This window comes from Sinocyclocheilus grahami, unplaced genomic scaffold, assembly GCF_001515645.1.
Source record: "Sinocyclocheilus grahami isolate Dianchi unplaced genomic scaffold, SAMN03320097.WGS_v1.1 scaffold4.1, whole genome shotgun sequence".
In the NCBI taxonomy this organism is placed as follows: Eukaryota; Metazoa; Chordata; class Actinopteri; order Cypriniformes; family Cyprinidae; genus Sinocyclocheilus; species Sinocyclocheilus grahami.
In genome coordinates this window covers 2,393,875-2,416,224 of record NW_015505183.1, presented here as the reverse complement: position 1 = coordinate 2,416,224, position 22,350 = coordinate 2,393,875, and the positions used below count along the sequence as shown (strand labels likewise).

General features: G+C 36.9%; 2 protein-coding genes across 3 annotated transcripts in view; one reads left to right on the top strand and one right to left on the bottom strand.

Annotated features, from left to right (window-relative positions):
• The first annotated feature begins 5,145 nt into the window (after positions 1 to 5,145).
• Positions 5,146 to 13,366, top strand: LOC107583535 (protein NDNF-like). The gene is made up of 3 exons (XM_016269792.1): positions 5,146 to 5,321; positions 8,767 to 8,891; positions 11,328 to 13,366. The coding sequence occupies exons 1-3, from the start codon at positions 5,161 to 5,163 to the stop codon at positions 12,752 to 12,754; spliced, it is 1,713 nt and encodes a 570-aa protein (XP_016125278.1). The 5' UTR covers positions 5,146 to 5,160; the 3' UTR covers positions 12,755 to 13,366.
• A 2,928-nt stretch (positions 13,367 to 16,294) lies between these two features.
• The window catches only part of LOC107582753 (protein FAM149B1-like), a 12,511-nt gene continuing 6,455 nt past the window's right edge, over positions 16,295 to 22,350 (bottom strand). Inside the window, exons 9-16 of one of the 2 annotated variants that reach the window (XM_016268734.1) lie at positions 21,517 to 21,585; positions 20,934 to 21,049; positions 19,919 to 20,143; positions 19,706 to 19,829; positions 18,905 to 19,030; positions 18,719 to 18,800; positions 18,489 to 18,626; positions 16,295 to 16,582 (exon numbers count right to left, since the gene is read on the bottom strand). In XM_016268734.1, the coding sequence (XP_016124220.1) occupies positions 16,515 to 16,582; positions 18,489 to 18,626; positions 18,719 to 18,800; positions 18,905 to 19,030; positions 19,706 to 19,829; positions 19,919 to 20,143; positions 20,934 to 21,049; positions 21,517 to 21,585 (948 nt within the window). In that variant the 3' untranslated portion in view covers positions 16,295 to 16,514. The remainder of the gene's footprint in view (positions 16,583 to 18,488; positions 18,627 to 18,718; positions 18,801 to 18,904; positions 19,031 to 19,705; positions 19,830 to 19,918; positions 20,144 to 20,933; positions 21,050 to 21,516; positions 21,586 to 22,350) is intronic. The other variant, XM_016268743.1, reaches the window with a different exon arrangement.

The following is a 22,350-nucleotide window of genomic DNA, read 5'->3' as shown; positions in this document are numbered from 1 at the left end:
CAGAAAAATTCAATAATTAAATTTAATTTAAACTATGATTTTACATTTCTTTTCTTTCTTTCTTTCTTTTTTTCTTTTTTTCGGGTAGGCTCGCAGTATTGTTAAAGAGATTTTTCTGCATTCTGGTAATTGCAATTTTGGGACAAATTAAAATAACAAGAAATCTAAAAGGATATTAATTATTTTACTGTTTGAAATTATGTTTATGGTTTGGGTTTCTATGAGAATTAATGGAAATTATCTTTGGTGTGGGTCCCTAAATGTAATTAACACATCCCTATGTAATCTTCAAACACACACACACACACATCTCCAAACACCCTCCCCAATTCTCTTTGCAGTTACTCCACACACACATACACACACACACACACACACACACACACTACCATCCCTTTTGCAATGACAACCCTCACCAGACACTTTCTCCATCCTTCTATCCATCATCTATCTCTTCTCCCTCTCACACATACACACAGTCCACATGCGCATGTGTCTGTTTGACTAGCGCGCCTCAGTTATCAGACTGCACCGATCTGGGTCGGGGGGAGAGAAGAGAGGAGAGAAAAGGAGAGGAAACGAGAGAAGAGAGAGGATAAGGGAGAAAGAGGAGAGGAGAAGGGTGGGAGGGCTTTTCTTTTTTTCTTTCTTTCCCTCTATCTTCAGGACTCCAGCAGGACAGTGGAGTTTCTGTGACTCTGAGCACCAGTGCAGAAGACATCAGACCCGTTTACTTCTGCTCTTCTTCACCTCTCCTCCTTTCTTTCTTCAGAGTGGAAGTCCTGAGCTCTGGCTGAAGTAAGTACATGCAATTGCATGTTTGTGCATCTGTGATTACATGTCAGGGACTCAGCTAGTAAAGCATGGTGCTAGCAATGGCAAAGTCATGGGTTCAATTCTCAAAAATAAAAGTAATAAATTGTACATTTTGAACGCAAGTTGCGCTGTAGAAAATATTATGAATGTTTAGTAATATAGGAGACCTTTTTCTTCAATCTCTATTTTCTTCCCATTTTTTGTAACATGAGACTGGGATCATCCTCTCTATGCGTGTGTCTTTACTCATGTCTCTTTGACCACTAAATAGCCCATAAGTACAGCGGTGAGAGAGTCTGTGGTTTGGAATGGTGGTTCAGTTTCAGGGAAATCCAGAACAGGGCTCACAAACTCCTCATAGTGTGGAAACCCGAACTGAATCACAATATCTGAAAATAATAATAGTCATGGTGCCAGTAAGAGTGAGAACTTTGTTTAGTTTTTTTTTAAGTTTTTGTAATTTTTTTTATTGTGTAAATCTGATAACATTTCAATCTTACATAAAAAATATAATAATATAAAATCTAAAAACATAATAAAATATTTGAATACATCTGATAACATACATTTTTTTATTAAAATATATATTATATATATATTATATTATAAAATCTAAAAAAGATCATATACAATTATGACATATTAAAAAAATATTATAACATAAAATGTAAAAATATTATATAAAAATATAAAAAGCTTAATTTTGTTACATTTTATGATAACATTTCCTCTGTAAATATGGGCATAATATTGCTGCGTTAGCATTGTAATTGCATGGCCATGAATGAATTCAATTTTGAGAGTGAGACAAAGACAGCAAGGAAAGAAAGACAAAGCAATTAGTGTTACTTGACTTGTTGAAGTCGACAATTAGATCATAAATTTGTGACCATAATATATTTCTGCTCTGTCCATATCTCCCTCAGTCTTTCCCTAAACCCTTTTTCTCTTCGTCTGAGCACATCTCTGTCTATTTACCTCCCTATGGCCCATATCTTTGCATGAGTTCTCAGTTTTCATTCTATACCATTCAAGTTTGGAATCCTTTTCTGTCTTTCCTTCTCTCTTTTCCACCTCTCTCCCTTTTTTCTCTCTCTCTCTTTATATCTGGCTCCCCTGGGAACAGTCAGGACCCCTGCAAAGAGCATGTGTCACATGACACCACAGCCACCAACGCCATCAACAAGCTCTCCAACAAATCCAGAGCGAGAGAGAGAGAGCGTGTACAGTAATACGAGCTCGCCGAACACAGTAAACAGAGATTGAGAGATAAAGAGCGAAATAAAACTGGTGTGAGATTTACTGAACGTGTAAACTGTTCCTATAAAGACATGGGAAATCAAAAGTAAAGCCATCAGAAATTATACTTTGCATAAAGAATTATATTTTGCATAAAGAATATTTTTGCATTATGAAATTATCCATGATGTGTCCAGGCATCCCACTCCTATTACTCCAGTTTGTTGTTGTTGTTGTTTATTAAACATTTTCTTTTTATTAAATGAAATATACGGCAAACACTACCATTGTATGTAAATACTTTCAAATTTGTATTTTAATGATATAAATATTTTTATAATTGAAAAATATTTAAATAATACAAATTTAAAAATGTCAAATATATAATACCATTTAAATAGTAGACTATATACTTATTCTGTAGCTTTTTTTGGCATAACAATAATGAGGATTTTGGCAGAAAATCAATGCAAAAAAAATTTAAATATTTAAAGGCTTTTTTTTTCTTAATGCAAAATATTTCTTATTACCTCATTTGATTTTGGGAGGAAATTTATCCCAAACGTGGGGTTCACTAACTCAGAGGTTATATGACTGTCTATCCAGTTCTTTTACATGTGTTTATGTGGACGTGTCAATTTTGTCTTCCATTTTTCTTCTACACTTCCTTCCATCCCTTCCTCCTCCCGTCTTTCTTTCTCACCTCCTACGCCCTTGTTCAGCTCCTCCCTCCTTCAATCTCCCTTTTACCTCTTTTTTTCCCCTTCCGATCCTCTCTTTCTCACCTTCACTGTCTTTTTTTCACCTTTCTTAATCCCTCTCTTCATCTTCCTGGACATTTTCCCGCTCCCATCTCACTCTCTCTCTCCTCCCTTCACACTTTCATTGCATCCTTCTTTTCCACCCCCTCCATCCTTCTCTTCTGTTTCTATTGAGGGCCTGTTCAGCAGTCATGATCAGAGCAGAGGTTGGGTTATGAGAGAGCGCGTCGCGTCTCATACGCATTCACTCCACCGCCTGTCATCCGATCTACCGGGCAACGTTTCCCCAGCGACAACCATGCGTGTTGTTATGGGGACACTTTTCAGCACGACGGCTTTGATCGCACCCTCTCTCTCCCCAGGGACGTGAACTCACTTCACTGGGCCCATCAGCTGCAGATAAACACCGATTGAACATCTGAGAGTTTCAAACTTCCTCAACTCTCCACCACAGCCGCCGCTCGGTGTTCAGATTACCTCCAGGTGCTGTTTTGGTCGGTTTTGTTCTCTTTGTCGATGGATTTTTATACAACCAAAGCAGCCTGCTGTTCGTACATAATGAGAGGAGCTGAATTATATTTCCACGGTAAACCAATTTGATGTCGCCTGTTAAAAATAGAGCCATAGATTCAAGTGAGTGTTTGCCAGGCATCGCTGAAGTGCCACTCTCGTCTCTGTGTGTGGAGTGTCAAAGCAGAGCACTGAGTGTTAGCGGAAAGCAAATTTTCTTTGCTCATATAAATAATTCTCTCTGAATAAAGGCAAATGTTTCCTGCTATCAATGAATCATCAGCTGGGATGAGGCTAACTTTCTCTCCCTCATCCTCCTCTCTCTCTCTCATCTTGCCCTCATGACAGATGGCGTGTGAGAATCAACTGATTGACTGATAGCTCTGTTCTTCGCTTGTCAGCCGTAATGAATAACCTTTGTGCTGAATGTCGGTAGAAACACAAGTCAGTTTGTCAGCACATTGGGAGATAAATAACAGCACTGTCATCTAGCACATCAGCCCTGAGCGCAGATCTTCCCAGGATTTAGCCGGGGAATGTGAGTTTCAGCCATCAAAGTTGGATTTTGACAGGTTTTAGAAGATTTTAATCTTAATTTTAATTTAAAGTTGGCAGTTTATCTCTAACTTTCACATCAAGGACAAGGGAGATGTTTTAAGTATGATGGATTTACACTGTGAAATGAGATGAAGTCAAAAATCTGCTGAATTATCAGCTCTTTTGAAACTTCCAGATGTCCTCATTTGTCTTGCAGCTTTCATAAGCCAAGCATGAGCCGTTTGTAATCTAAATAGATGGACTGACTGACAAGATACGGTAAATCAACTTTTCACCACAGTCTGTACGCTTATGGATTTTTTTCTAATAAATAGAATGCAAATGAAAGTATTTCAAATGAGTAGAACAGTGGTAGGCAAACAATGTCTGCATGACATACTGCATCTGTGAAGATTGTGAAGTGTGCAACGCATGGACCATCAGTTTCTAAATGTTAAAAAACAAAAATAGCAGACAACTTTGAGTCAGATGTCTTATTTCAAGTGCCATACTAAAAACATTTAAAGCTATTTTCCAAACTGACTTACAATTGATTAATATCAACAGTAATTTGTCAAAAAAAATTATTGTACTTGTGTAACAAGTCTCAAAAATTAAAACTCAGTGTTGCACATTTTTTCTAACAGTGTTGTTGTTAGTATGTCATGGGTCGAAGGGTTAAGAACATAGTGGTCAAAGGATAGTGCACATGGCGGATGTAGTATATACTCAGATCTCAAGCACATACTTCATGTAAAGAAATCCCTAAGATTAAGAAGTTCTTAATCCAGTTTAGTACATACTAAGTATGGGAATTCAGATGCAGATTATGAAGGGAGAACTGAACACTGTACACTCTTAAAAATAAAGGTGCTTCAAAAGGTTCTTCAAGCAATGCCATAGAAGAACCATTTTTGGTTCCACAAAGAGCCATTCAGTCAAAGGTTCTTTAAAGAACCATCTCTTTCTTACCTTTTTATAACCTTCTTTCGCCACAAAGAACCCTTTGTGAAACAGAAAGGTTCTTCAGATGTTAAAGGTTCTTTATGGAACCATTTAGACAAAAAGGTTCTTCTATGGCATCGGGAAGCACCTTTATTTTTAAGAGTGTAGTTCTAATAAAAAGTCAAGAAAAGCATCATTGTTCTTTTATATCATCCTTCTGTTTTCAGTGAAATATTCTATAAAAAGAGTGTTGAAAGAAAAATCGTTCTAAAAGCTCTTATCTCTTGTTTAAACCTGACATTCTCTGTTTTCCAGACAAGTGTAAGTGAGCGGCCGTTTGTGTTGGACAAGGATGGCTCTCTCCTGGTGTCTCTGCCTGGCCATGGCCCTCTTTTCTGGTCCCGGCACCATCTATGCCTTGGCACCTGAAAATGAAGTGACATTACACCCCACAACATGGCTGAGTGAAAACAGGGTCACACCAGTACATCTGCCTAAAGGACGCACTCGCAGGTAAAACCTTATGGAGGAAATAAAGACAATTTCTCCAATAAGAGGCAGGTACACTAAAATGGGCAAAGTGTACCAATCGGAAAGGAAAAGAATGAAAGAGAAACAATGATTGTGCTTTGCTGCTTCTAACTGGAGTAGAGAAGAAATGGTAGAGTGGAAGAGTTTGAACTCAACATTGTAGTCATCCAGAGAGATCACTTATAGTGCATGATCACTTAGCAGGGACTAGGCTCGTCTGAAAATCACATGATATCTCTCCTCTAGAGCAGTGGGGTTTCAAACAACCAGGAGGTCGCAATGGGGTAATGCTGTGTAGAAAAAAAAAATTCAGTATTTACTTAATAGTATGTAAATATTTCTTGATATTATTATTAAATATTGCACAAATTTATATACACATGGAAATAGCTGCCTTTTTATAATCAGTGTTGTTATTGTTAACTAAAACTATTTATTTATTTTTTGTAATTGAAATAAAATAAAATATAAATATTAGATGAAAAACTTTAAGATTTAAAGTTTAGGATTTAAGGAAATATTATAAATGAAAAAAACTCAAATGAAAATAAAGACTGAATATAAAAACAAAAGCTAATTTAAAATATTAATAATTACTATAATATTATATCAGTAATTCTAAAATAACATTGTTTAGGGTGCAAATATTAAAACATTTTGGGGGGTGATCCAGAGGATTTTTTCTCACAAATGGAAACCTAGTCCATGTGAAAATATATTACAATATTTCCCTTGTGAACAGTCTGTAGAAAAGACATTAAATTACATTTTATTAGCAACACAAACTTTTTGTGACATTCTGAAATCAATGATGGGTCAGTTATTTCCTCCTATCTGTTTGATTCTTGTTAATGGGCTTAAAATTATGACACAGATTTCCCCGTTTCCTCCATATCAAACCCACTGAATTCAAGCAGCTAAAATTGCAGCTTTCTTTTTCCATTAGCAACACTAGCCAGTGAGAATCACAGTGAGAACTGCTCCCTCACCCGTAACAGAGGTGGTGTCAGGCTTCAGACTGAGCGCGAGAAAGAGAGAGAAGAACAGAATGAGTTTCAATGCACAGCCGCGGGGCAGGAGCTGCTGATCATAAATCAAATTAATTAATCTATTAACAGATTGTAACTGTGCCTTCCACAAAAAAACTCTCTACCCTTTTATTGCATTAAAAGGGTAAGGGATGGATACACCTGAAGTGTACTTGCCAGTAATCCCTCAAACTAAAACTATGACCCTTTTTTTGTTGTTGTTGTCAATGTCAAAGTTAAACCTGATTACCAGAAGAATGAAATCAATATTATGATAATGTGCCATGCCGGTGTGCCAGCCACATGCAAATAAGAGATCCAAATCACATTAAACAAACGCTGTCTTAAATCTAATGTCTGACTATTTCCATAGCAATAATATAATGAGCAGCTGAAGATGCAGAAAACCATTGACTGAAGGCAGTCTCACAAGCAGGGTTTCAAGGTCAGAGGAAGTGGCTGTTGCCAAATGGCTGGTGTTACCAGAATGCACCGAGGGAGGTTCACCAGATTCTGCCCAGTGTGATGTTATTCACGGAAGGGGAGTGAATGTGCTTCCTGCCTGAGCAGAGCACGCTACAGTGATGCTGCACCTGGCATCAGCTATGATCTGTAAACATTAGGGTTTGTGGAGATGCATATCTAAACAACGGCGATGGATCGATAGAAGCTTATCAGGGATCAGTCATTCTGGAGTCATTGCTTTTGTTTCTTCTCACCTTCATTAGCAGACCAACCTGTGCAAACAACAGCAGTCAAACATTCCCCAAGGAAGCTCTGCGGCATGTTATTTAAAGACACCATGTCATAACTTTTTAGAATTAATTCTAAAAGGTTCTTTTAAATAATATCAATGCATTGCTTTGTTCCAAAACAGTCATCATTTAGTTTTTAATAACCACGTTTTTCACCCTCTCTCTGACCCTTATAATTCAAGGGATAGTCCATCCAAAAATGAAAATTCTGTCGTCATTTGTGACCCTGGACCACAAAACCAGTCATAAGGGTCAATTAAAAAAAAAAAATAATAATAAATCTAAATATTGAGAAAATCGCCTTTAGATTTGTCCAAATGAAGTCCTTATCAATGCACATTACTAATGATAATAAATTTTTTATATATTTACAGTAGGAAATTTACAAAATATCTTCATGGAACAACGTGGATCTTTACTTAATATCCTAATGATTTTTGGCATAAAAGAAAAATCTATAATTTTGACCCATACAATGTATTTTTGGCTATTGCTACAAATATACCCGTGCTACTTATGACTGGTTTTGTGCAGGGTTACATTTGCTCATATACATGTCGTTAAACCTGTATGCATTATTTTCTTAAGTGGAACACAAAACAAGTTATTTTGAAGAATGCTGGTAACTGAACACTTTTGGCGATCATTGAATTCCATTGCATGGACAAAAAAACACATAACATATAACATTTCTCAGAATATCTCCTTTTATACTCCCCAGAAAATGACGGTGAGTAAATTACGATAGAATTGTAATTTTTGAGCAAACTATTCCTTTAAAATTAATGCCCTCTTCACAGCCTTCTTCTCACAAGTGTGTTACTGGCTGGTACAATATAGATGCCATATGTTCACAATACAGTTCAATTTCACTCAAACTGTAAAGATCATACTGAAATGGTCAGGCTTTGTTGAAAAAAATGTTGAGATTAAAACTGTCAAATCAATTAATCATGATTAATTGCATCCAAAATAAAAGTTTGTGTTTACATATGTATTTTTATATGTATATATAAATACACACGTGATTAATTGATATGACAGCCCTAGTTGAGATCCTTCTGAATGATATTCAGTACCAGGAACAGCACGAGGTTGGCTGGACATTTCTAAATTTTACTCTTATCTTTTGTGTCTAGAAATAATAATATGACTGAGTGGATCAAGTTCCTGAACACTGAATAGACATTTATTCATAAATGTTGGCAGTCATGAGTTAAAGTCTTTGGGATTGTAACAAAATATTTTTGCTGCTTAATTTCAATAGAGGGACTTTTATGGATGTCTGTTTCTGCTTTAGAGTAAAAATATATAATAGGATTTTTAAAAATGCATATATATATCAAATTCAAAATAAGAAATATAGCCACATTGTGAGATTCAAAGTCTCAGGAGATATTAATGGACATTTACTAGTTTTTTGTTTAAAAAATTAGGAATACAAATAGATGAAATTAGATTGTCTTAATGAGACATGATTTGGCTGGTGCATATTGGTAAAGGAGACTGTTAGACCGATTAATTTATGATTAATGGTTAATTTATGGAATATAAAAATAGATTTTTTCAAAGCTTTTATGAATAATTACACCAAACATCATATTTGCTGTGTCTAATACATAAAGATACTGATCTGTGTTTCAGACTGTATTTCACACTAAAGAAGAAAGCCGATTTGCTGTCCGTTACTGTGAGCCCCTGTGCAGTGCCCATCGAATGGAGCTTGGCTGTTCGGACCCTGAAGGATAAACCGCCTAAGAAAGCGCACTGTGAGTTTGTGTGTGTATGTATGCTTATTCATGAAATTGTGTCTGCTTGAAGGTATATTTGTGCTTGCATGCAAACACGTACGTGTGTGTTTGTGTTTGGGAGTGCTGGCATAGACCTAACCAGGGCTAACAGACAACTCAGGGATTTTGTATCCAAAGGGCAGATGGGGTTACATCCCTTCAGTGGCTTTAATGAAGAAGCGAAGCAGTCACTTGAGGCTTACTGATTTAATTAGCAGGTGTAAAACTGCTGTTGTGTTGCTTTAGGGCCTCTGTGGACAGAAGATTCTCCTCTTATCCATCTCCAAATCTCCAGGTTGTTTCCCTGACAGAGAGAAGACAAGAAAGAAAAACATTTCAAACAGAAACAAAGACATACAGCATATGCAAGCACAGTCTGGATGGATAAACATTGACGTCTGTTTCTAATTAAAATTTTTTTTAACAATTTACAATGAGAGTCTATTTGTTACCATTAGTTTATGAATTAGGTATTGTGAGCTTACAAAGAAAAAAATGTATAGCATTTATTAAAGTGCCCCTATTATGCTATTTGAAAGGTTCATAATTTGGTTTTGGGAGTCCCCTACAACAGGTTTACATGCATGCAAGGTCAAAAAACACTTTCATTTTCTTATAATATGTATTTAAATGTACCTTATTTCTCAACGACTCTCAAACTATTTGTTCGAAGATTCATCTTTCCAAACCCCTCCTTTGTGTGAGGCTACTCTGCTCTGATTGGTCCGATGACCCAGTCTGTTGTGATTGGTCTACTGCTTACAGCGCTTGTCGAAAACGGTACAATATAGATGCCATATGTTCACAATACAGTTCAATTTCACTCAAACTGTAAAGATCATACTGAAATGGTCAGGCTTTGTTGAAAAAAATGTTGAGATTAAAACTGTCAAATCAATTAATCATGATTAATTGCATCCAAAATAAAAGTTTGTGTTTACATATGTATTTTTATATGTATATATAAATACACACGTGATTACAAGCACAGTATGGATGGATAAACATTGACGTCTGTTTCTAATTAAAATTTTTTTTAACAATTTACAATGAGAGTCTATTTGTTACCATTAGTTTATGAATTAGGTATTGTGAGCTTACAAAGAAAAAAATGTATAGCATTTATTAAAGTGCCCCTATTATGCTATTTGAAAGGTTCATAATTTGGTTTTGGGAGTCCCCTACAACAGGTTTACATGCATGCAAGGTCAAAAAACACTTTCATTTTCTTATAATATGTATTTAAATGTACCTTATTTCTCAACGACTCTCAAACTATTTGTTCGAAGATTCATCTTTCCAAACCCCTCCTTTGTGTGAGGCTACTCTGCTCTGATTGGTCCGATGACCCAGTCTGTTGTGATTGGTCTACTGCTTACAGCGCTTGTCGAAAACGGATGTGGCAACTTGTGATGTGTGAAATTCTCAGAAAAGGGATTCGAATTTAAAACAACTCATTTAAGCGATTCAGAGTCGACTCTTTCTTTTGAGAGACAATAACTTTATTTATGATGCACTTTCAGCTTTACAACTTTGCAGACTGTTTACATTCACATACAGCTACATTACACACTGCCTGCATGAAAGGTAATTTTCTAAAATCATAATAGGGGCACTTTAAACTAGGTTATCCCCAAAATGAAAATACTATCATTATTTACACACCATCACGTTGTTCCAAATCTGAATGACTTTTTTTTTTTCTGTGGAACATTAAGCAAAATATTTTGAAGAAAGTCATACAGGTTTAAAATGACACAAGAGTGAGTAAATTAAGTTATTGTTTTTGGATGAACTATTCCTTTAATTGTAATTATAAATATACTGTTGTTTTTTTAAACTGATATTCGTGCATGATACATTAATGTTAATTTATACAACTTTAAATGTTAAAAATGCTAATTAAACTAATTCACAAATTTTCACTCATAATGCTAGACAGATAAATGTATTTTTAATCTATTTTGTTGCAAAAAGCATTTTACAATTAGCAATTATGTTAATTAATATTTGGAAGACACATCTGCTTCATGTGTTTAACAGTACCAAAATAATCCTGGTGATTTGATTTTGCATTGCGTTTTATGGTGACTACATTTCTGAACTCTGCTTTCGTAATCATGCGCATGTACTGAAATGAAGAGTTAGTCTGGCAGGCAAAGCATTATAAAGTCATAAAGTGACATATAAATCATTTAGACTGTGAACTCAGGGGTCCCCATCTACACCTTTAAATTATTCACTTTGATTACCAAACATTCCCTCTAAAAGTCTGCAGACAAAAGTAATGATGGTTTGCATAAAAAAACATGCTTATCCGTGCATGCCGCCCAAATGTTTTTAGCTATCTGTTGCTGTTTTAGATCCGTCTGTTGAATATGCTTGATCTTGAACTGAAATGCTTCGTTTCTGCAGGGAGCTCAAAGAAGAGCATGCCTGAGGTTTGGTGGAGAGGTTCTGGAAGAGAGGTTAGGATTTACACCTACACCGGCAATGCTGTAGACACCTACACCGGTCCTGCCTACGCTCTGGCATCCATCTACATCCTGCGGCTGAAATCAAACGAACAGGACACACAGGTGTCAGTGTACCTCCACGAAGGTCCTGGTCTCTCGGGGGCTTTCCCGGAGCTGCCGTCGGACCCCAGAGTGCACATGCTGGGGGTGGGCATGACCAGTGTCACCTTAAACTGGGCTCCGAGCTCATCCGTAGTTGTTAAAGATGGTCACCGGCCACAACATGAATATTGCGTCTTAGTCAACCACAAACATAACTACCGAAATCTTTGCGCTGCTCATGAGGGAATCCGAAAGGAGATACAGAGTATGCAGAAGAGACAAAGGAGGGACAAACAAAGCAAAGAGATTGTGTGGGCAACACTTAAAGATTGGTGGTGGCGGCAGCCAGATGCCCTCAAGGATCGTGAATCATCCACGACTGACAAGTTTGAGGACCCTGGGTGTGTGTGCAGGGACATCGAAAGTGTGTGCACAGTTTCAGACCTGCTTCCGGATACACAGTATTACTTTGATGTGTTCATAATGGACAGGATTAATGGCACGAGTGCAGCCTACACCGGCACTTTTGCCCGCACGCACGAGGAGGCTCGTCCAGCCGTCACATCCTTACGGGAAGGCCAGGTCAAATGGGTCACCCTGACTGGGGACGCAAGCAGTCTACAGGGGGATCAGTTCCGATTTAAACCTCGCGGGTGGCAACAAAATGGCCTCCTTACCTTGCATACCTGCAACGGCACTAGTAAAGTCAAGGTCACCGTTTCCAGTAAAGGACAGACTTTGACGTCTCAGGAGGTGGGTCACCAGCTTGCCCAGATATGGTTGCACGGTGCCCCTTCGTACCTCATCCAGCTCCAGGCCTTGGATCCAGGTTCCTCGTCGACGATTCCTAAAGGCGATTCCAGCAAGTCCAAATTCTGTCTCAAAATGCAGGCGTCGTCGGCGTACCACCGCCGAGCCGTGCCGGTGTTTCCCACCACACTACAGATTAAGTCTTTCAACAAGTTGCGGTCCTGCAACTCCGTCACTCTGGCCTGGATGGGTACCGAAGAGCGGAGTCTCTATTGCATTTATCAGAGGCAGATCCCACTTGACAGCAAGCACACCTCAACTGATCGTTGCATCGACCCAGAGTCCCGTCCTGCTGATGAGAGAGTCCTCTGTAAGTATTTCCAGGAGTTGAACCCACGTCGGGCAGTCACAACAGCAGTGGTCGGTGAACTGGAACCAGGGATGCTATATGTGTTTGACGTTTATCTTATGAGACGCTGGGGACTTCCAATTAAGTACCACAGCAAGACGGTGAGAACCAGGAGTGATTGTTGAGTGGACATCTCAGAATCTTGCTCTCAGTGGAGAAGGACTCAATGGAGAGATATTACGCCACAGGAAAGCCGACATAAGGCCAGAGAGGGAACTATTGGGGGCCTTGATCTGGTGCAGTGGAGGCCGAACGTGACCACTGAAAGACATAAACACACATTAATATGCCAACACACAGACACAAATACCAAAAGAGGTGAGACCAAGCTCACACCAGCAAAAACTAATTGACTTTATGATGTTCCCGTATTAATGTTTGTGTTGTTGTTGTGTGTCTCTGTTGTTAATTATACAGTATTGAGTGTCTGAATAACAGAAACTCTCTCGTCTCTTACACAAAAGAGGACCGTGCCAAAATATGCAAGAGAAACAGCCGGAGGCCTTTGAGCACCAGTGCTAAACAGAGCTGTATCAGATCTCTCAATCTGCCACTAGTATCAGAGAAAGACACCAAGTGAGGGAGGGGCGAGAGAGAGCGAAAGAGCTGTGTGAAGTCAGTGTGTTGATTATGCTCTGCTAAAGCATGCAGCAGGGGAAAATGAGTTAGCAGTTCGCTTCGTTGTCTGTGATGTGATTGTTGTGCTGCGCTTGTGCGCACTAATAAAAACAGTTACCAACCAGACATGAAAATGAGCTGTAGATGTTTAACGCTTTGACATCCATCAAGGGCAATGGTTGTTCATGTTCCTGAATATAAAATGGACTGGATTTAGGTTATACGTGTGAATGCAATTCAGTGTAGAGATGTTAGTAGAAAACAGGCACACTTTACCACTGTGACAATAGGAAAGTATTTGTATTAATAATACTGATTATACAAATAATCAACAGACATTGTGAGTTCTTATTCAATATTTAAAATATTTACGAAGAACTTTGAATGCTGCAGTCCCACAGACATCAAAAGTGCTCCAGTGGCTCCCTCTGCCGTCCAAATGAGGAACAAACCCTAAACGGCTGCTGGATGTCCCAAAAACAGTTGTGGGGGTTTTGATGTAGTGACTGGAATTTTGAATTTTTTATTTGTTTAGTGTCCGTTTCTACAAGATAGATCACTTTGACAGTAGGTGGCAACAAGTCTTCAAAGGCTAGTTCATTCAAAATTCTTTGAATTCCACAAAAGAGAAAAAAATGTATTTCAGGTATGATGAGGATGATGCAAGAGTGATTAAATGATACTGTGTGTGTGTGTGTGTGTGTGTGTATAGTAAACTATCCCTTTAAGTCGACTGAAACAAGTCTTATTTATTAATAAAATGTGTGCGCAATGGGTTTAATGTCCTTAAGTCAATTTAATCGCATACGGTCATCAGTCATTTTATACTTTATAATTATTTCACAGCCTTTCTCTAAAAGGGGAAAACAGCAAAAAAATGACTGTTGATTAAATTAATTCTGCAAAAATATAAACTATCAAACCAAAAACTCAGAATAATCATCAAAACCTTGTTTCAATCAACAAATATTATTAATAATTTATTGTTTAAATTTTAATGTAGACACGTGGTTTTAAAGTTCACTTGTTTATCCAGCAGCTATAGCAAAAATGTGTAAAATATGATGAGGATAGAATCACTAGTATTATTCTAATTTCAGACCGTTTTGAACCAGGTATTTGAAACCAACATACAAAACAACTGCTAGAGAAAACTGAAGTTGACTCCAAACTGTATAGTTACTGAGATACAACCAGATGTTACTGTACAGTACTGTTACAGTGTAAAGGACAAAAAAGAAAAACATCATATTATTCAAATAATTACCTTTATTTTTCAATTGCCATTCTCATTTATGTTACAGAGGTAAACATTTAGGGGTAATCTTAGATCCAGCAGTGCTACACCTGCCAAGAGCTGTCACCTCTACACACACAATCACACACACTCCCATCCAGCACTGTCATCTCCACCAGACTTAGAGCAGATAAACCATTATTTCCACACACGAAACATGTCCGCTTGCAAAAGATCTGCATCCGTGTTTAAAAGACCAGCGTGGTCTGTTAATCCAGGTGACATGCTCTTGAAATCTGCCCACTCAAATCAGCAGCAATGAAACTCTGTGGTCAGACAGCAGAATGTCTACTGGAAATCTGGAAATCTCTGTCCAATGACAAAGAAAGTCTAGAAGTCAAATATGGCTACAACTTCTGCAACTCTAGATTGTCCTTGCTGAGTTGAGTGATGAATAGTTGGCTCTGTCTTAGAGGCGGAGGCGTTAGGCTGGGGTATGAAGAGATGTCTTCCCGTGACACATCTTCGGTATGGCTATAGAGGAATCCATCTCTCTGATCATCAAACATTATGATGGCCTGTACACTCATAATACATGCTTTGAGCTTAGATACTCTCCAGATAGAAAAAAAAGTAGATTAAAAGCAATACTCACTCACTGAGATCAACACGTTAATCAAATCGGAGAAATGCAAATGTTCAGTTAGAGTCGGTACGTTTTCAATAAATGCTTTTACAGTGAAGCTGCCACATAAACATTACAAACCTGTAAGAGCCACATTCAATATCTGCCAGTAAAATGGTACGTCAAAATGTTCTTTACCAGTCAGTGTAAAATATTTAAAGATTTCCTGGCACCAAAGGAACCAAATAGCCATTTAAAAGTGTAAATGACAGACTTTTCCTATAATATTCCTGTAAAATCCACTTAATGCCGACCAAAAAATTAAAATTACAGTACACTTATTTGAACAAACCCTGAACTCTGCAGTCTTGGTGTGCATTTCTATTTATATATGTAATAATTAATAAACACTGTCCTGTCCGTCGCTTGCCAAGCTCTGTATGGCTTACGGGACTAAGGCTCAATCACAAAGGCTTATTTTCTGAATAACAAATTGTTTTAAAATAAGAAACTTGATACTTTAAATCCTCTTTTCAACCTTCATTATGTAAGCTGTACAATTGTACTGGCCCACTCTTGTATTGCAGGTGTACTTCCAAAATTTCAATGTATTCATGTTTCCTTCTGAAAAACAGGGTCATGGTGATTCTACACTGAATAAGACCTTGGAGTCATTTTGAATGTCATAATGTTACTGAAAATTTGGACTTTGGACTCTTCATTTTCTTAATAAAAAGAATTCTTACACACCTATTGTCCATGATTGTGGATGAAGTTGTTGGAATTGCATCACAATGGAATATCCATCTAGGATATAGATAGTATAATCTTCTATAGCAGGTTCTACGATCCAATAGGGTCCTGAACACTCCGGTGAGGCAACATTCAGGCAATTTAATACCCTGCTTGAATGAACCTGCATAGAAACTCATGTAGGCTTAATAGAGCCATTTTTAGGGAAAACCAGCATGTACAGCATGTACAGTACATCTACAGATGTAAGGGAAAGACAGTTTCCCGTATTTGGCAGCCATATAAAGCTGAATAGTCTAATATACAAAAATAGGGTTTTAGAAAATTTCAAACATCAACATGAATAACAATACTACTAATAATAACAACAGCGGTCATAAATAAAGTCCACGCCCAAACGGCATATAAAGCTGAATAGTCTAATATACAAAAATAGGGTTTTAGAAAATTTCAAACATCAACATGAATAACAATACTACTAATAACAACAACAGCGGTCATAAATAAAGTCCACGCCCAAACGGCGTGTCATACAAAAGTCCAGCAGACGTATAAAGCGCCTGTTAGTACTGAAGAAAAGTTGCGTCAGTGCTGAGGTGAGTTTGGTTCAAGAAGGTGAGGGAGACCATATGTGTGTGTAAGTGTGTTTGTGTTAAAGCCCTGGTCTGCTACTGCGTGCCGTCGAACCGCCTCTGTTGTGGGAACGTGCTGGAACAGACACTAGGTGTAGTGATAGAGAGAGAGAGACAAAGTATGTAAACACTACGTTTATGCATTTAAAGGTACTTTTATATTTTTAGTGTTCGCTTTCTTACCAAAATTACTTGCATTTTATGCTAAATCCTATCATGTCCCTTTCTATTATATACTGTATTCTAGATGAGTTTCTAAATACAAACTCAGGGTATTTGTAAAACAAATGTACTGCAAGTCTGTAAGGAATATTTCCTGTGAGATCTTTGTAAGGTTTAGGAAGTTCCATCTTAAGAAAAAGTTTAGACTTTTAGAACTCACCCATTTTAGTTAGAGCATGGTACTTAATTAATCATAAGAATGTTAAATAATACATTGATAATAAATCAGAATAATAAATGGCTTCCTTTCTACATTTCACTCTTTCATCATTATTCTTAAAGTAAAAAATTATGTAATATTCATAAATATAAAGTACTAAGAAGGGGGCAAATTTCATGAGCCCAAGCATATAAATCTTATTACAGTGCATGCAAGGCTTCTGATATTCTGATATAGATTCCTATTATATTTTACTTTTCCTAATTTTTCTTTTGCTAATTTTGTTTTGACTGACAGCAATAACAAAATTAATATTAGCATTATCGTTCAAAAGTTAGGGTCAGTATATTTTTATTGGGGTCAGTATGAATACTTTTATTTAGTGAGGATGCATTAAACTAATCAAAAGTGACCATAAACACGTTAAAATTGTTACAAAATGTTTCTATTTCAAATAAATGCTGTTCTTTTGAACTTTCTATTCATCCGTGTCCTGAAAAATCACAGTTTCCACAAAAATATTAAGCAGCACAATTGTTGATAATGTGACACTGAAGGCTGAAAATTCAGCATTGGCATCACAGGAATAAATTACATTTTAAAGTACAGTGGGGCAAAAAAGTATTTAGTCAGCCACCAATTGTGCAAGTTCTCCCACTTAAAAAGATGAGAGAGGCCTGTAATTTTCATCATAGGTATACCTCAACTATGAGAGACAAAATGAGAAAAAAAAAATCCAGAAAATCACATTGTAGGATTTTTAAAGAATTAAGTGGTAAATTCCTCTGGAAAATAAGTATTTGGTCAATAACAAAATTTCATCTCAATACTTTGTTATATAGGATTTTTTTTCTCATTTTGTCTCTCATAGTTGAGGTATACCTATGATGAAAATTACAGGCCTCTCTCATCTTTTTAAGTGGGAGAACTTGCACAATTGGTGGCTGACTAAATACTTTTTTTCCCCACTGTATATTAAAACAGAAAATATTTATTTTAAATTGTAACAATATTTCACAGTACTGCATTTTCGATCAAATAAATGCAACACAAGAGACTCCTTTCAAAAACGTCAAGAAAATCTTATTGACCCAAAACTTTTGAACAGCAGTTTATTTGCATATTTAATTGTCATCATGACTTTTCTTTCTTATATCTATTTATAGCCACATTAACACTGCAAACAAAGTTTACACAGAACAAAAACCTACAACCGAAGTTTACCAGAAACCTGCCTTGCAAGTACTGTGGCCGTTTGCATAAACTACTTAGTCTAGTCTTAAAAGTTAGACACCTAATTTTGTTTCTACAAGACTGGTCATAATTTTTTTAAGTCAGTTACATAAAAATGTAGATTGATCTCATTTGAATCTGAAAAGACAAGACTAATAACCACTTGGTTAACCGCTAGTTAGTCAAACTAGTTCTTAAGACACAGTCTGAACGTGGTGACTATGTTTATGCAACTGGCCCCTGGTGTTTCCTTCAAGAAATACAAACCTACCGTAGTTTATAATGACAAAAATACTATTATGTTTTTTTTCTTCTGTACATTAATTATTTGTTTACCTTTATTTACAAAAATTATGCAAAAAAGCCCATTCTCACTGACCTGGGGGCGGAGCTTTTGCATCTGGCTCCTCCTCATGCTCGATGGGGAAGTGACCAAGGGGATGATGGGAAAATGAGTCTATAAAGGAGGAGCTGCTGATGCCCAAACTGATTCCAGTCACACCAATTCCCAGAGAATCTGCACTCACACACCCAAACACAGTCAATGGGGCCATTTCTAGAATTATAGTGTTCATTCTACAAGTCTGATGTGTGTTTGCATGCACCCACCTACACCAACAGAAGCTCTGCCAGGTCGTCCCTGCCCAATGTTGTCTATTCCAGTGAATGAACGCCGATAAGGGGTGTCTGACTGCAGAGCAAGTTTTGCCGTGATCAGTACACACATAAATACACATGAGGGTCAGGATGAAGTTTAAAGGTCATGTGAAGTGTTCATGTGCGGGAAAGATTCACCCTAAAGGTATGTGTGGTGTTGGGTCTGGAAAAAACATCTAGCAGGTGCAGTTTGTCTCGGGGCTGCAGACCGACTCCCTCATCGGTCACTGCACTGTGCGCACTACTCGAGGAGCCTCTCTGCTTCTGTAAACACACGTGTTTTCATGGTTAACTAAAACTAAGACAACAACAACAAAAAAAAACTTTTTTATTTCTTGGAATAAAATACATGTTAGCTGACATAAAATAATAATATTAAATAAACATGCATTTATTTCAGCTAGTGGCTAAGGCAATTTCTCTTTTTCATTTATTTTAATATTATGTACTAAAATAACTAAAACTGAAAGAAAAAAGAAAAAACATATAAATAAGTAAAAATACAAACCTAATGAAAATGACAAAAACACACAACAAAATTACTATAACAAAATTTTTAATTTAAATGCCAAATATAAAAATGAAAACTAAGTCAAACTAATAAAAACTATAATAGTATTTCAGTGATACTAAAATAACAGTGATGTTTTCAAATAAATATATACAGTATGTTAAATATATTATAAATAAACACACACACATATAAATATTAAAGAAGTAAAGCTGTTTTCAACATTGGTTAAGAAATGTTTCCTGAGTACCAAATCAGTGTATGAGAATGATTCCTGAAGGATCATGTGACACTGAAGACTGGAGTAATGGCTGCTGAAAATTCAGCTTTTAGATATATTCAAATAGACAACAGTTATTTTACTGTTATTTTACTTATTCAACTAAAAACTATTAGTAATGTCTGGTTGTGTGTTACATTAACAGCACCTGCATAAGCCGTGAGTGCTGTCCGGAGTATGTGTGGTCTGTGTCTCCTGTTCCAATGGGAGGGAGGAGTGTGTTTCTACTGAGAGGCATTGGAGGTGAGGCCAAACGGTCACTGGCCGTCGTCCTGAAACACACACGGACACACACTATTGCAGGAGAATCGCTTTTTGGGAATCAGATGAGTACAAGAGTTCAAATGAATGGTGCTCTTACAATCTTGTGCCTCTAACCACCTCTTCCATGGAGCCAGTTGTGATGGGCTGTGTTACACTGGATGTCATTGGCATTAGAGTGCGAGGGGGTGGGTTCCGTCGCCGTGCCGACTGAGGGGGGCGAGTCAAAGAGGAGGTGCTTTGTTCCAGTGAACGGCGGGGCCGAGGTTTACTGGTGGGAATGACACTAGAGCCGGGACGATGAGACATTTTCTCCTCGGAGTCCCTACGGTCAGAAAAATAGAGAGGATTATTGAAAGATAGTGTGATTCAGTTAAAAAAGCCATAGAGATACAAAAGTTATTCCTGCACTGATAATCTACGGAAGCACGAGTCTGTGGTCTGAATAAGACTAAGTACTACAAAACAACAGAAAGACAATAAATAGACAACAAGTCTTTCAATTGTGTTGTCTTTGCTGCTTGCATGCAAAAATAAACAATACAACCATTGTAGTCTGATACACAAGAAAATATTGTTCTTTTAATAAATTGGTTAAAAAATGTATTTTCTATTTATTTTTTTACTTTCTATAAAAATACATTAAAATAGATCATATTATTTCACAGTATTACTGTTTTTTACTGTATTTTTGATCAAATAAATGCAGCCTCGGTGTGTATAAGAGACTTCTTTCAAAAACATTTCAAAAAAATTAACAATAGTGTATTTATTTACAAATAAAAAAAACACACAAAATATGTTTTTTATATTGTTAGAATTTTTCTAATTTTTTTTAGAGGTCAATCAATTTATTTTTAAAAAGGTTTCATTAATTGAGTTATTAAGAAACATAAAACAGCTCTTGGAATATATCCTGGTTATTGTATTTTTGCCTGTTTTTTTCTATGGGCGGCACTAGAGGTCTTTCTCCCATACACTGTTGTCTGTACAGGCAAAATACTACATCAGCTGACCTCTAGTTTGGACCAATTCCTGCAACATCAGAACACTAAACAACAGTGCTGAATAGTACATAGTAAAGGTTGTGTTTATTTCTTCTGCGGTGGTCATACTGAGCTATTCGGTCCAGTGTCCCCAGGTTCCTTTGCTGCAGTGGAATGCCATGTATCATGATGAGGTCATTGAGATTGTGATTAGCAACTGCCGCCCCTACAGGTACTCGACTGGTCTGTGGGAACAGAGACAGAGAGAGAAGCAGGAAAAAGAAAAAGTTAAGCAAATTCATGTTTTAATTTTATTGTCCTGTAATGCCCAAGTCTGTATATCTCAACGATTTAAAAAAACAACAACAACAAAAAAAAAACAGGAGATGGCATTCACAGCATCTGACATTCATCATCTGTACAGCATGCGATGACGTGTAAAACAGACAAAAAGACAGACACAGAACAGAAACAAAACTAAGAGTGGGAACAAGCATTATAAACACCTCCACAAGATAAAAAAATTAATGCAAGCTTAAAATAAAGTCAGACAGTTTAAAGGTTGTTAAAAAAAGTGGCCAGTGAGTTGTGTTAAAAAACAAAGATTAGTGTTGAAGTTTAGGAGAAAGAGAGAGAAACCGGTCCACAGACTGAAACACTCTCTCGCTCGCCCTCTCTGTCTAAGTGTTGTTATCAGGGTAGAGTTACATACAGTCGATGACTTTCTCTGCTTTTTGGATTTCCGTCTTGACTTGTGCTTTGAACCCCATGAGTTTGAGCTCTTTGGAAAGAAAATGAGGGGGAAGGATAGAAATAGAGAGGTAAAGAAAGAGAAAGGAAGAATACGGATGACAGATGGATAATTGGACAGAAAGGCAGAAACAGGGACACAGAAGAAAACACAGAAAAAAAGGAGGTAAAAAGTTAATGAATCAAAAGCCTGGGGGAAAAGCTGAAAAGACAAATGCTGACAGCAGTGAAATACAGCATTTGTGTGTATTTTTGAACGTGTAAAGACAGAGAGGACACAAAGCAGTGACGATCTCTCCACAATGACTAAGCATATCTACAGAATTCCCACAGCTTCAGATAAATTCATTAATTTTTTTTTACATAATTGTATTAATATAATGCAATTTCTAGCCAATTAAATATGTTAGAGCAAAAGATACATTTTTGGGGCAGTATTTGATGCAAAACATGTCCATGTTTTGTTTACTTATTTATTTTTAATTTTATTAATGCATAAGGGACGTTATGTGGTGCAGTTTCTTTTGGTTATTTCATCATTTTATTAATTTTTCTCCTTTATGGCTTAAATTATACTGTAGTAGGGCTGCACGATTAATTGAATGCGATTGTCATGCACATTTTGTTAAAAAAAGCCGGTTCTGTAATCAGCAGGAAACCGTCATCACATGCTTTCATATGGAGCAGAATTTACCACACATAGCCGTAGTTCACTGACAAATTACGCAAAATTTTTTTTAAAAATTCAAAATTCGTTTGCGATAATGACAGCTGTTTGCATAGCTTCTCAGTGAAC